The 11,275-nt window shown below is 43.0% G+C and overlaps 1 protein-coding gene across 1 annotated transcript in view; it reads right to left on the bottom strand.

Annotated features, from left to right (window-relative positions):
- Positions 1 to 3,104: 3,104 nt before the first annotated feature.
- Positions 3,105 to 11,275, bottom strand: part of aars1 (alanyl-tRNA synthetase 1) — a 19,292-nt gene continuing 11,121 nt past the window's right edge. Inside the window, exons 11-18 of the mRNA XM_035665726.1 lie at positions 9,990 to 10,074; positions 9,279 to 9,457; positions 7,888 to 8,001; positions 7,537 to 7,743; positions 7,123 to 7,307; positions 6,119 to 6,174; positions 4,394 to 4,508; positions 3,105 to 4,276 (exon numbers count right to left, since the gene is read on the bottom strand). Coding sequence (XP_035521619.1) covers positions 4,144 to 4,276; positions 4,394 to 4,508; positions 6,119 to 6,174; positions 7,123 to 7,307; positions 7,537 to 7,743; positions 7,888 to 8,001; positions 9,279 to 9,457; positions 9,990 to 10,074 — 1,074 coding nt within the window. The 3' untranslated portion in view covers positions 3,105 to 4,143. The remainder of the gene's footprint in view (positions 4,277 to 4,393; positions 4,509 to 6,118; positions 6,175 to 7,122; positions 7,308 to 7,536; positions 7,744 to 7,887; positions 8,002 to 9,278; positions 9,458 to 9,989; positions 10,075 to 11,275) is intronic.

Genomic DNA, 11,275 nt, shown 5'->3' with positions numbered 1-11,275 from the left:
CCTTGCGCGACTGCACAAAGCAGCAAACACAAACAACTGGAGTTTAACTTGATTTCCATTTTCCTGGGTAGAAAAAGAGCCACATTAAACTCATAACATAAATTTTTTAATGAGGTAATTAAACAGGATGAGAGTGGAAATTAACGAAGTCTGAAAGCTCACCTGTTCGGCTCGGGGACAAAACTGGACACTGTCTTTGTGTCACGGAGAATATCTACATAGCATTTCAATCCCTCACATGCATCTACATTTAAAGGAACAGTTCGACGTTTTGGGAAATACACTCTTTTTGCTGAGAGTGAGATGAGAAGATTGACACCACACATGCATATGTTTGTGTGTTGCAGCCAGGAGACAGTTAGCATAGCTTAGCATAAAGACAGGAAACAAGGGGAGCAGCCAGTCAGCCCAAAGGTGACTGCTCACAGCCAATAAATGGTTAAAATAGTTATTAAACAAGATACAACATGCTAATTAGTGAGTGCTAGAGCTAGGCTAGCTCTTTCCAGTCTAAGCATACAGAGAGAGAGAGTAGTATCAGTCTTCTCATTCAACTCTCAACAAGAAAGCAAAATGAGTGTTATTCCAACATTGTCAAACTATATACTTGCTGTGTAAAGTGCAAATTGGGTAGTTTTTTTCTAGCTGTAGTGGTTTAGGCTTTATTACTCTAAAATATTAATCAGAACCTCATTACTGAGCTAGAGCAAACACAAAATCCGAAAATTGGATCAAGTGGTGGTTGTCTGGGAGGGGAAACACAATCCAGTCTCCAGCTGTAACACAGTAGAATCTGGGCCGGTTAGAAAAAAGAAATCACAGCTCCTGTGGCTTAAAAAAAAATACTTTAATAGCGCTCACATCTCCTTAACCTGTTTCTTTCCATTTCCAACGGCTGCAGCTCGGTGTCGTTCTGAGGTAATGGAGAATAGGTTTCTGCAGCAGGGACAGGAATTGCACTGGCTGTTAGAAGAAAAGAGCTCCAAGGAACAAATACATCCTGATCAAAACACTGCAGGTCCAGGCTGCTGGCATTGTGACATCGCCTGCGACTGTTGCCAGCTTGTTGTGGTGTGCGAGGCTGAGGTGAGGACAGCCTCGGGCAGCTCTTTCCTCATCAGTTCACTGGTCTGCATTGAACAGAAATGGCTCTTTAGCAGCAGTCGCCGAGCTGCAGGCTGCACATATCAGACTGTCTCTGTGGATTGTAACGCTAACACTCATACCGCTGTCAGCTATTGTGCTAGGACTCTGCAATCAAGTATGAAGTATCAAGTAGGATTAAAGGCCGCTTAGTGAATGCGTCTGCCGTAACAGCAAACACACAGGTGGTGCATATGAAATGGATGAAGGTCCATGAATTTAGGGAGTTTAGTGTCTCAGTTTGGACGGGTGGTTTCCTGCTTCATTATGTAGTCCCGGCTTTAATGTGTCATTCTTCACTCAGTAGGACTACCTTTTGGACAAGGCAGTACACGTGTATTTACTACATTGAAACATATGTATGATACGTGACCCGACTCTTTGTATCTTATGCTATTGTACAAATAAAAGCTTCATGAAACATGAGGTTAAAGTGTGACGCTGTGTTTGTGGCCTCAGTACTGTACTGTAGTGTCATTTTTAGACACTTGTACACTTGATACTCGAGTATTTTCATTTTCTTCGACTTAAGACTTCTACTGCACCACATTTCAGATAGAAATTTTTACTCCACAACATTTATTTACACATATATATTTAGCTCCACCATATAAATGTACAGTCATGGTGGAGCTAAATAAAACCCAACTTCATGTTGGGTAGTTTATAATAATACATACTTAATAAACTTTATATATAAAGATGTATATCTCTTAAGTAACACATGTAACAAAGAGACCTATTTGCATAATGATAGTCTTTACTTTGTGCATTTATATTCACCGATCAGCCATAACATTAATAACCACAGTTAGAGTGAATAACACTGATTATCTTGATATTCCATTCAATTCAGTTTTATTTGCATAGCGCCAATTCATAACAAAAGTTAAGTCAAATAGAGCAGGTCTTGACCGTTCAAAGGGATCCTTGACCTCTGACCTCAAGATATCTGAATGAAAATGTGTTCTGTGGGTACCCCAGTGCTCAATAATCGCATGCAGCTGTTTGCATGTTGTATAAATGTTTTACTTTCACCTAGTGAATTTGAATATTTCTGCATACTGAGTCTATAAACAGCACTGGAACTGCAGTAATTGGGAATGACTGGAAAGCTGAGACACATACTTAATGCCACCCCAGTCAAAATAGTCTAGACACGCCCCTGCATTGGTTAGCTTGAACAGGTTTAAACTGTGATTTGTCATTCAATCGTGCTAACCATAGACCAAACTTCTATTTGGATTTTGAAGTTTTAACAAAAGCTTTGCTAAAGCCACAAGTCTGTTACTTCCAGCTTATTGGCATTATTGTGACACTGAAATAGGAACCTGTTCCTACTTAAATCTGCACACTTCCAATTTCTTTTCTAATCTTTCTTTATATTCTTATCGAACTGTTCATCTCTTTCTGCCTTTTCAGTAGCCATTGTTGAACCATTGTACAGGATTTAGTTCTCTGTACCAAACATTACATTCAAATACATACAGAGGACTCTTCTCAGGCATCTGTTCTGAATCAAGCTTTTGTGTCTGGTCACTCCAGACTTTTGAGCAGTCGTGTACGTAAATATTACACAATTTAATTTCATTGTGCTGCTACTTTCATACTTTAAATGGCGTATGATTTTGAATGCAGGACTTTTTATTCCTGTATTGGTATGTTTACTAGTAAACGATCTCAATCCTCGCTGTACTGTGGGTGCAACATCAGGCTTGAACATGGCACATATACTTCCTCTCTTTAAACAAACTGTGGTAATAATAGATGGTCCTAGAACTCGCTAATGAATTTATACCTCCATCACTTTTGTTCAGTGATCCACAGCTAATGATCTCGGTCTAACCTTGCAGTGTCATTGATCACAACAGAACTCAGTTCAGAGTAAAGTTCACCTGCCTCCCTGAAATTAATCACCAATACAAATATATCACACATTTGAAAAGAACAGGGGAGACATGTGGCATTTACAGGTCCTTTTTATTCCATTCCCATAACGTGACATTTCTCTGACATGGAACAGCTACAATGATAAGACATTTTCAACAATCTGCATTCAATCGATATTAAATGTCAGCAAAATGAAGTTACACAGATTAATTATTGGATAGGTTCAAGATCATTTTATACAGTTAATGAATCATTAATTTACTAAATTAAACCCGTCGACTTGTTACACATGTCAAATAATGGCTTGTTATTCAAAAAGCAAGACTAAGAAACAGCTACGACTCGAGTCCAACCGATCACAGGACAGAACTCGCTCACACAGACGGACGGAGCCACTGCTCAGATATCAGATGGAAAGCTGTGGATAGTGCACCCAAATCATTTAAGAGCTGAGCTGACTTTCCTTTGAGGAAAGAAAAAGTTGAGACTGTTGCAGTTTAAAGCTGCCCTGAACAAGCGGGAAAGACAAAGTGCTGTGAGGGTTGTACTTAAATAAACAGGGCTGCAGTGAGATGAAATACAAACACAGGCAGGATGGAAGTCAATCAGGACCCAACTTCACGCTCACAACACAAACTACAGTTTTTGTTGCTTCGTGTGAGCTGTACAGTACTTGTAGGAGGATAAATTAATCCCTTTTCTTTCCCTCTGCACACAAGCATGCAATAATGAAGTGGACAATTTCTCAAATCATCTGCCGTCCTCTTTCTCTAAACTGCGTAAGAGGACTTTCCTTTATATTCAAGCAATTTCCACAGACATGATTTTTTTTTTTACTGGGAAACGTCAGCAATCACTGTCCCAATAAATACAGAAGTGGTTCATTTACAGCTGGCTGAGTGTCAGTGGTCGTCTGTCAACATGGCGGGAGCGAGAAACCCGAGAGTTTTGTTTGTTTTCTAATATTTTCTGACCCAAAAGGAGAAGAAAAGAGGAGAAGAAATGGAGGCAGGAAAGTTTGGTGATTTATAACTCACTCATCATTCATCACCTCATTTTCCACCTTGCTCGCCCCAGCGTGTTCGCCACCTCATCTCCTCCTCCCTCCTCTCAGTTCTCTCCCAGTTTAAGCCGTGCGAACTCGTTGGCCATCTGTAGCGCCTCCTGCAGGCACTGCGTGTTCCTGCCCGTGGCCGACATGTCCTTGCCGCCTCCTTTGCCTCTCCAGCAGCGGGCACACCTCCTGGAACCCAACTCGCTGGCCTTTAGCCGGTTTGGCCAATCCTAAAGAGGAGGGGGGTAAGATGGGGCAGTGAACGGCTCGCAGCGCACTGTGGTGACGAGTGGAACGGGTGCCTACCTGTGGGACCCTGAACAGCAGGCAGGATTTTGCCGGCGTCGGCGGCTACGGTGAAGAGCATCCACGCCGGCTCTGGGGGATTGGACTTTCAGCAGCTCAGTGACTTCATCAGTGTCTGAGACGGACGGAGGAGAGAAGAAGTGAGGATGAATGTAAGGAGAGAGTAGGAAACAGAGGAGAAGAAAGAAAAAAAAAAAGTCTCCCAATCAGCTATCTATTATGCTCAAGCAGAATTAATGGCCACAAAGCTTGATTGTCCCATGGCAATGAACACAATGAGATAAGAGCTATGAAGCCAGCCTCGAGAAAAATTGCAATGCGCAGAGATAGACCTGAATGTTCAATCACCTGTTTGGCGTTTCAGGGTTATAGTGGTTTTTCAAGATGCTCGCATGAAGACTGCGGGGTGGGGGTGGTTGGAGGTAGATTACTGCTTGTATGTATGCAGTCGGTCTCGTTTAGCGAGGCTTGAAAAACTCCTGTATTGAGTCATCACCGTACAGAGGCTCCAGTCCCATCTACCATGAGAGCGCGTTGTTGGGGTTGCCTTCTGAATCACCTCCTGTTCTGCTCCAGACCCTCATCTGGATTCGGCCCTTATGTAGAGGGCCAGGTGCATCCGATGATTATTCTTCAGGCCCTTCATGTTTCCCCTGCATCTGTCCGTCCGCCACTTGCGAGATCCACGCTGATCCTATCGACTGCAGAGAGCGGACTGATTGTATAGGGATAACCTCGCATCGAGTTAAATCGAGGTCACGGATAATAAAGCTTTGCTTTACGAAGCAAGTAGGATGTGTGTGTTTGGCGCCACAGACAAGAAATAAAAGCTAGCTAGCAGTTCTGACGAATCAGGTAAGGACCTGTGCCCTTTGCTGCATGCACATGTGCTGTCTCTCCCTCTTCCTGCCTACTTTTCAGCGTTCCTACCAAATATAGGGGAAAGCCTCAAAAAATAATCTAAAAAAGACGAAAAGAAAAGCTATGTTTACTCATCATGTCTGCGATCTCTTCTGAATGTCCTATCGGGCCCGTCTAGTGCTTTCACCTATGTCTGCCCAAGTGCAGACAGAGCTTGTTGAGAGAATCAGCTTCCTCTGGGCCCTGTAGGATGTGAGACACAGGAGACAATGAGACGAGGACGGAGCGAAGAGCGGAGTAAGTGCAGGGACAGAAGCAGAAAGCAAAGTGGGGAGCAAGAACAAAAAGACACGGGCGGAGATCAAACAGGCACATGTTGTTAAAAATAGGTAAGAGAATAATATTGTCCTCCGGCTGGATAGTGGGAAAATGCAACTATGCTCTTTTGAGCTCCAGAGTCAACACAAGTCAAAAACAAGCTCATTAATTTTCATCGATGAGGAGCTGTTTTCTCACCAGGGACACAAATTAGAAAAGCATAGCCTTCTGTCTGGGACCGCATTGCAGGTATAATTAGCAGCCGTTTCTTGTAGTGGCAGAAAATTATTGACACTGGGTTGGCCAATCACCAAGCCGCCAATAAGTATTTATTTACATTTCAGACACGGAGATGCGACGTTCACGAATCTCTACATTTTATTAAAACTGGTGTTCTATATGGGGTGATGTGCGTATAGTGGAGCATAATGGCTGAAGCAAGGGGTGGTGTGTGTGTGTGTGTGTGTTGTGTGTGTGTGTGGGTTGTGGCGACCTTCTGGCCTCTGTGCCTGTCACAGCAATCAATCTGCGCGGGATGCCGCTAGCGATGCTCCTCTGAGACGATGACAATACGGCGCGCGGACCCGTAGTTCTGCAGATGGCTGCAATGAGAACAGAAACAACAGCCACTATTACCAACAGCTTTACACAACTGGTGGGTTTTGGGGGGGGGGGGAGCGGTGAGAAGGAGGAACACGAGCAGGAGAGAAAAACAGTACTAAACAACAACAGCAGGAACAAGGGATTCTTTGATGTTGTTTTAATCTGCAGCCACTTCAAAGACAACATCAGATTATTAAAGAGGAATATTTTAGAACCTGAAGCGGCATAAAATGGTGGGACATGCAATTAAAAAACAAGCCTCACAGTGTTTAAATCAACTTTATACAAAAACGCAGTTTGGATATCATTTCGACTCCGACAGTAATCAAATGAAATGAAAAGTCTCGCTATAATCTATGTCAGAGCGGGGACGTCTTGGCATTCAGGGGAATTTTACAGCCAGAAGCCAGACATTGTAAAAGTCAGTGGAGCAAGTCTAATCGCTGGATTGAGCTCCACAAAATGTTCCAGGCCTTCTCTGTACAGGGACACGGTCGCCTCGCCGTAAAGACCCACAAATCCAATTAATGGTTTCCACTTTACACACCGCCACTTGGCAGGTCTGACACATCGGAGGCACGGGTGGCTTCGAGCAGATGCAAACACTGAAGGGAAGGAGTTCTTGATACAGTTTTCTTTTTTTTTTAATATATAAGCTAAAGAAACATGTAAAAAAAGATCAAATGTGTAGTTAGTACATGTGGCTTTGTAGGGCAAAAAGGCTGAATAGTGACACTGCGATATCGAGGAAGCTACCGTATCTTTATTAAAATCTTTTCTGAATCATGGTTGCCTCTGCTTCAGACTGACAGCTAAGACTACAAACAGGAAATATTTCACTGGTGTTTTTTTTAACTTCCCTACATCCTGTCGCAACTGATATTTGGGTTGCATCCGCTGTAAGTAAGCAGAAATACACGAGAAATTTAAGAAAGCTTTAGACTCACGTTCCACCACAAAACTCAATGGAGGTGAGGGAACCAGCAGCACTGTCGGGGTCCTTCAGCAGGTCCTCAACGGGGATACCAATAGACACAACTCGGACAGGGTCGGGGTAGGTCTCATCGAACACGGCACGCAGACCCTGAATGGCCTTGGCTTGTGCTAGTGGGGCTTCCATGGCGTACACCGCCTGGAGAGAGCAAAGTAAAAAGCACCGTCAACTGATTTAATTGAATTACTACGAGATTTAGAAAAAAAGACACTAGAGATATTTACCATTTACTTTCTCATACAAAGGCTTATTTCTGTTACAGTTTCAGGGAGGTTGGAGGTCTAAGTAGTTGAGCTACATCAACATCATTCATATCTAAAGGCTTTTATCTAGTGTGTGACTATTTTATGTGTATTCCCCTACTGACCTTAGCGTCTCTTATCAAGGCACAAGCGATCTCCTCAGTCCGCCGGACCTCCCTCGTGCTCAGGGCACCTTTGGCAGTGAAGTCAAAGCGCAGGCGGTCGGCGGCGACCAGGGAGCCCCTCTGGTCTGCCTCCCCCAAAACTCCCCGCAGGGCGAAGTTTAAGATGTGTGTGGCAGTGTGGTTGCTCATGATGGGCTTACGACGAGCCTGTAGAGAGAATACAAACATTTGTCAGATAAACAGATCAGAGGGCAAAAAAACAGAGGTCAGAAACAGATCCTGAAAACGTGTCTGTTTAACTGACTGATAATGAACAATATCATGAATGACGTATCCTGCATATGTTCTCACCTCATCTACACGTAAGGTAACGTGGTCTCCAACCTTCAGCGTGCCGTAAACCGTCCCCACGTGGAGAACATAACCTCCTCGGACCTGCGTATTCTTCACTGTGAACTCCATCCTCTGCAAAGAAATATGAAAAAATGAAGAGACAGCATTGCTGAGATATTTTCTTGTTCAGCAGAAGTTAGTTATTTAGAAAGCTGGCTGACGCATTCTGTGTGCGTTTTGTTGAAGCATTTGGAGATTAAATATACATTTTTGGAAAGCTTTTGAAGTGCTTTAAGAAATGGTGTCGGATACGGATGAGAACATAAAGACTTATCAAAGCAGACGAGGTTCCTTCAGCATGCCTTCACATCCTCAGCAAAAATGATAATATTAGAAAAAATATATATCCAGACATACAAGACTGACACTTGAATGGATTTTTTTCGACAGATGTCTTCTGCAAACTGTGATATGAATGTGTTTTTATGCCATTCGTGTTCTCACTCATAAGAAAGATGAGAACAATTTATCATCTTTCATCTATTCTCCCATCAAAATGGTGATATGTCATTCGGCAGCCGTTGGCAGACTAGAAGGGGCTTTTTTTCCCCTCATTATTATTACCCACCAGTCTGTTATGACCTTGCTGTGTGTGTCTTAGAACGAAAGTATGCATGATGTGCACCAGGTGTGAGCATGTGTGTATGTTAATAGGTCTGTGCCGGCACGAGGGAGGCAATCAGGGCTCCCACTCTTTTTAACAAATCATTTTCCAGGACATTTTGCATTTCCATTTTCCGGCCACTCTGGCAACTACTGGCCGTACTGATGGTTGGTGTACTGTTAAGAGGTCATACGGACGGGCTGTCCCTTTTCTTAAGCTTGGGGTCTCCTGTTTACTCCTGTGATTGTAATTAGTTTTCTTTTATTTCTTCAGGTTATATCGGTGGCTTGCCGAGGTACAGTTGGTTTGGTTTGTTATTTTGGCCTTTGCCCACACTGAAGTATAAACTCAGCTCCAGTCACATTATCACACATTGTAAATAAACCCTTAAGTGGTAAAATCTCAGCAAACTGTGACTGCTTGGGACTTGGCCACCCCTAGAGGGATTAAACACCAACTGTGATTGATAGTGTAATTGCCCTTTCTCCCCAATTAAGAGTCAACAAAGGGTGATTTCACTGTAGCTTTGCCAAAAGCCTGGATTTTTATTTAACCTGCAATGTGACCACTATATAGTTCGGGGAAAAAGCAACAAACACACTGAAAATGACCCTAATGAGTTTTTTAATGCCTCAAACCTCATGGTGTTAATCTCAAACAGCATCAGTGGAGCTCGTTACAAACCACTGAGAAGCACATTCATCCACTTTTCATCATAGTATTTATTCACTTTCATCGCACTTACATCCTCTGTGCTTTCATCCTCTCGTAGCATGTAGCCCTCGTCAAACGTCTGTCCACCCTGCTCGGCGTAGAAGGTCGTCTGGTCCAGCAGCACACCGCACTCCTGACCCGTGGTCACCTCATCGCAGAAGTCACGGTCACGGCGCAGGGCCAGCACTGTGGCTGTGGCCTGCTCAAATTCTACACACGTAAACAGGCCGACGGTTAATGCATAAATATAGCCGACGAAGCTGAACTCAAGGTACAGTGTGATGTTTGAATGATGGTAGATGTATGTCAGACTCGTGACACTAGAAGGAGTTTTGGGGGGGCTACGAGCACGACTCCATAATGCCTGGGTCCAGGTATGCGAACTGTTATACAGTTGATGTAGAAGCCACGTGAAGCCTCCAGTGCACATACACTGAAACCGTGGGACTTCACGAGTGAAGTAGAGACAGCTTGTGTGCAGCAGCGAAACTTTAGATGAATGAGACAAATCCGTAGGTATATTATATATCATAGCAGTCTGGAATTTAATGAGGTAGCAGTAGAATTGCCCTTTTTAGGTTTAAATGTGTGATGAATCGCTATAGCTGTTTTTGCGAAAAAAACATATCAGACGTCACAGTACGTCGGCTCCAAGCAACATTTGTATTTATGGTCTTAGCTACGATGTCTGGCAGCGGGATCTTTACCAAACGTCTGATGGGTGGACTGTGAATCACGTAACCGTATTTTCCGGGGTCTCGGTCGACGTATAGTTTGTATTTGGGGAGTCGGTCTGTGGCGGGAGAGTATTTTTTGTTTTCGTCACTCTTCAATGGGTAGGATGTCAACATTATGGTGTCCGCGTCTCCTGCGCCCTTACCGCTGGGACTTGCAGCTCATCAAACAAACACGCAAACTTGTGCTGGTATTCAGTTATAAAGGGATGGAGAGCTAACAACTACTGAACGTTTATAACTACACACAGATTCCATTCGGTGGAGAAATTAATGAAACATTTAATTAGAAAAGTATTAGCAATTTAATTTTGCTAACAGGATAATGGGTGACATTTTTAAAACTTGGTAAGGTCAAAGTAAGGGCTACATATCTATTTAAGTCGTAAGTCTAAACCTGCACTGTGTAGATCCAACCAACAAAAATCAAAGCTTTCGGAGTTTCCGGGTTCCTTCATGAATTGGGCTTCTGTTTCGTAAAGTTATTTACAGCAGCAATACTCTAGCATACAGTGTTAGTATAATAAAAGTGTGCAATCACTGTACAGATCTGAGATACAATGTCAACACAACAGAGCCCTGGAGATATACTCCGTATGCGTTGTTAAGGTTGGGTTTGAATTACGTTCAAATATACTGTACCTGACGGTTGATGTAGCTTCAGACTAATTGGCCTCTGCTCCTCGTTTATTAGTTCTACATGTCTCTCTTCCGCTTCTCTCTCTCTCTTCTCTATCTAGACGTATTTTGCTTGCTCTGGCGTATGATACCTTTACCGAATCACATTCTGCCTCATACTTCTGCAATATATTCGGGTTACAGCCAAATACCTTTGATTCTCTTTGTGCGTTGTCTGATCTCTCTCTTACTCTCCACTTCTCTCGGTTCTTTACGACCTCTCGACTTGAGACTAGACTCTGCTTCTGCGTCTCTCCTACTCTCTTCCTCTCATCTCTCTCTCAATAAAAAAACCAGTGATCATTAAGCAATTACATCAAGGTTCTAACGAGATTAATACTTGCACCCGCGGCTGTTAATAAACAATGTTAGAGTTATATTGCCTTTGTCAGATTATTGATGCTCCTTTTTAATCTTATAAAATCTGAAGTTGGTATTCCGAATTATACATATTACTGAAGAGAAGGAAATGGATAAACCAAAGCATAGTGTGTCAAACTCAGATCCACGACGAGCTGGTAGGTTACTGGTGATAAGGTATATCGTAGCAGGCATTAGTTCACTGTGGATGTGTTGGAACAGCAGTTCTTGAACTTGTAGTTAAGGGCAAAAATGC

This window comes from Morone saxatilis, unplaced genomic scaffold, assembly GCF_004916995.1.
Source record: "Morone saxatilis isolate NCDOM2014 unplaced genomic scaffold, NCSU_SB_2.0 Contig2, whole genome shotgun sequence".
NCBI lineage: Eukaryota > Metazoa > Chordata > Actinopteri > Moronidae > Morone > Morone saxatilis.
This window is presented reverse-complemented; position numbering and strand designations above follow the sequence as displayed.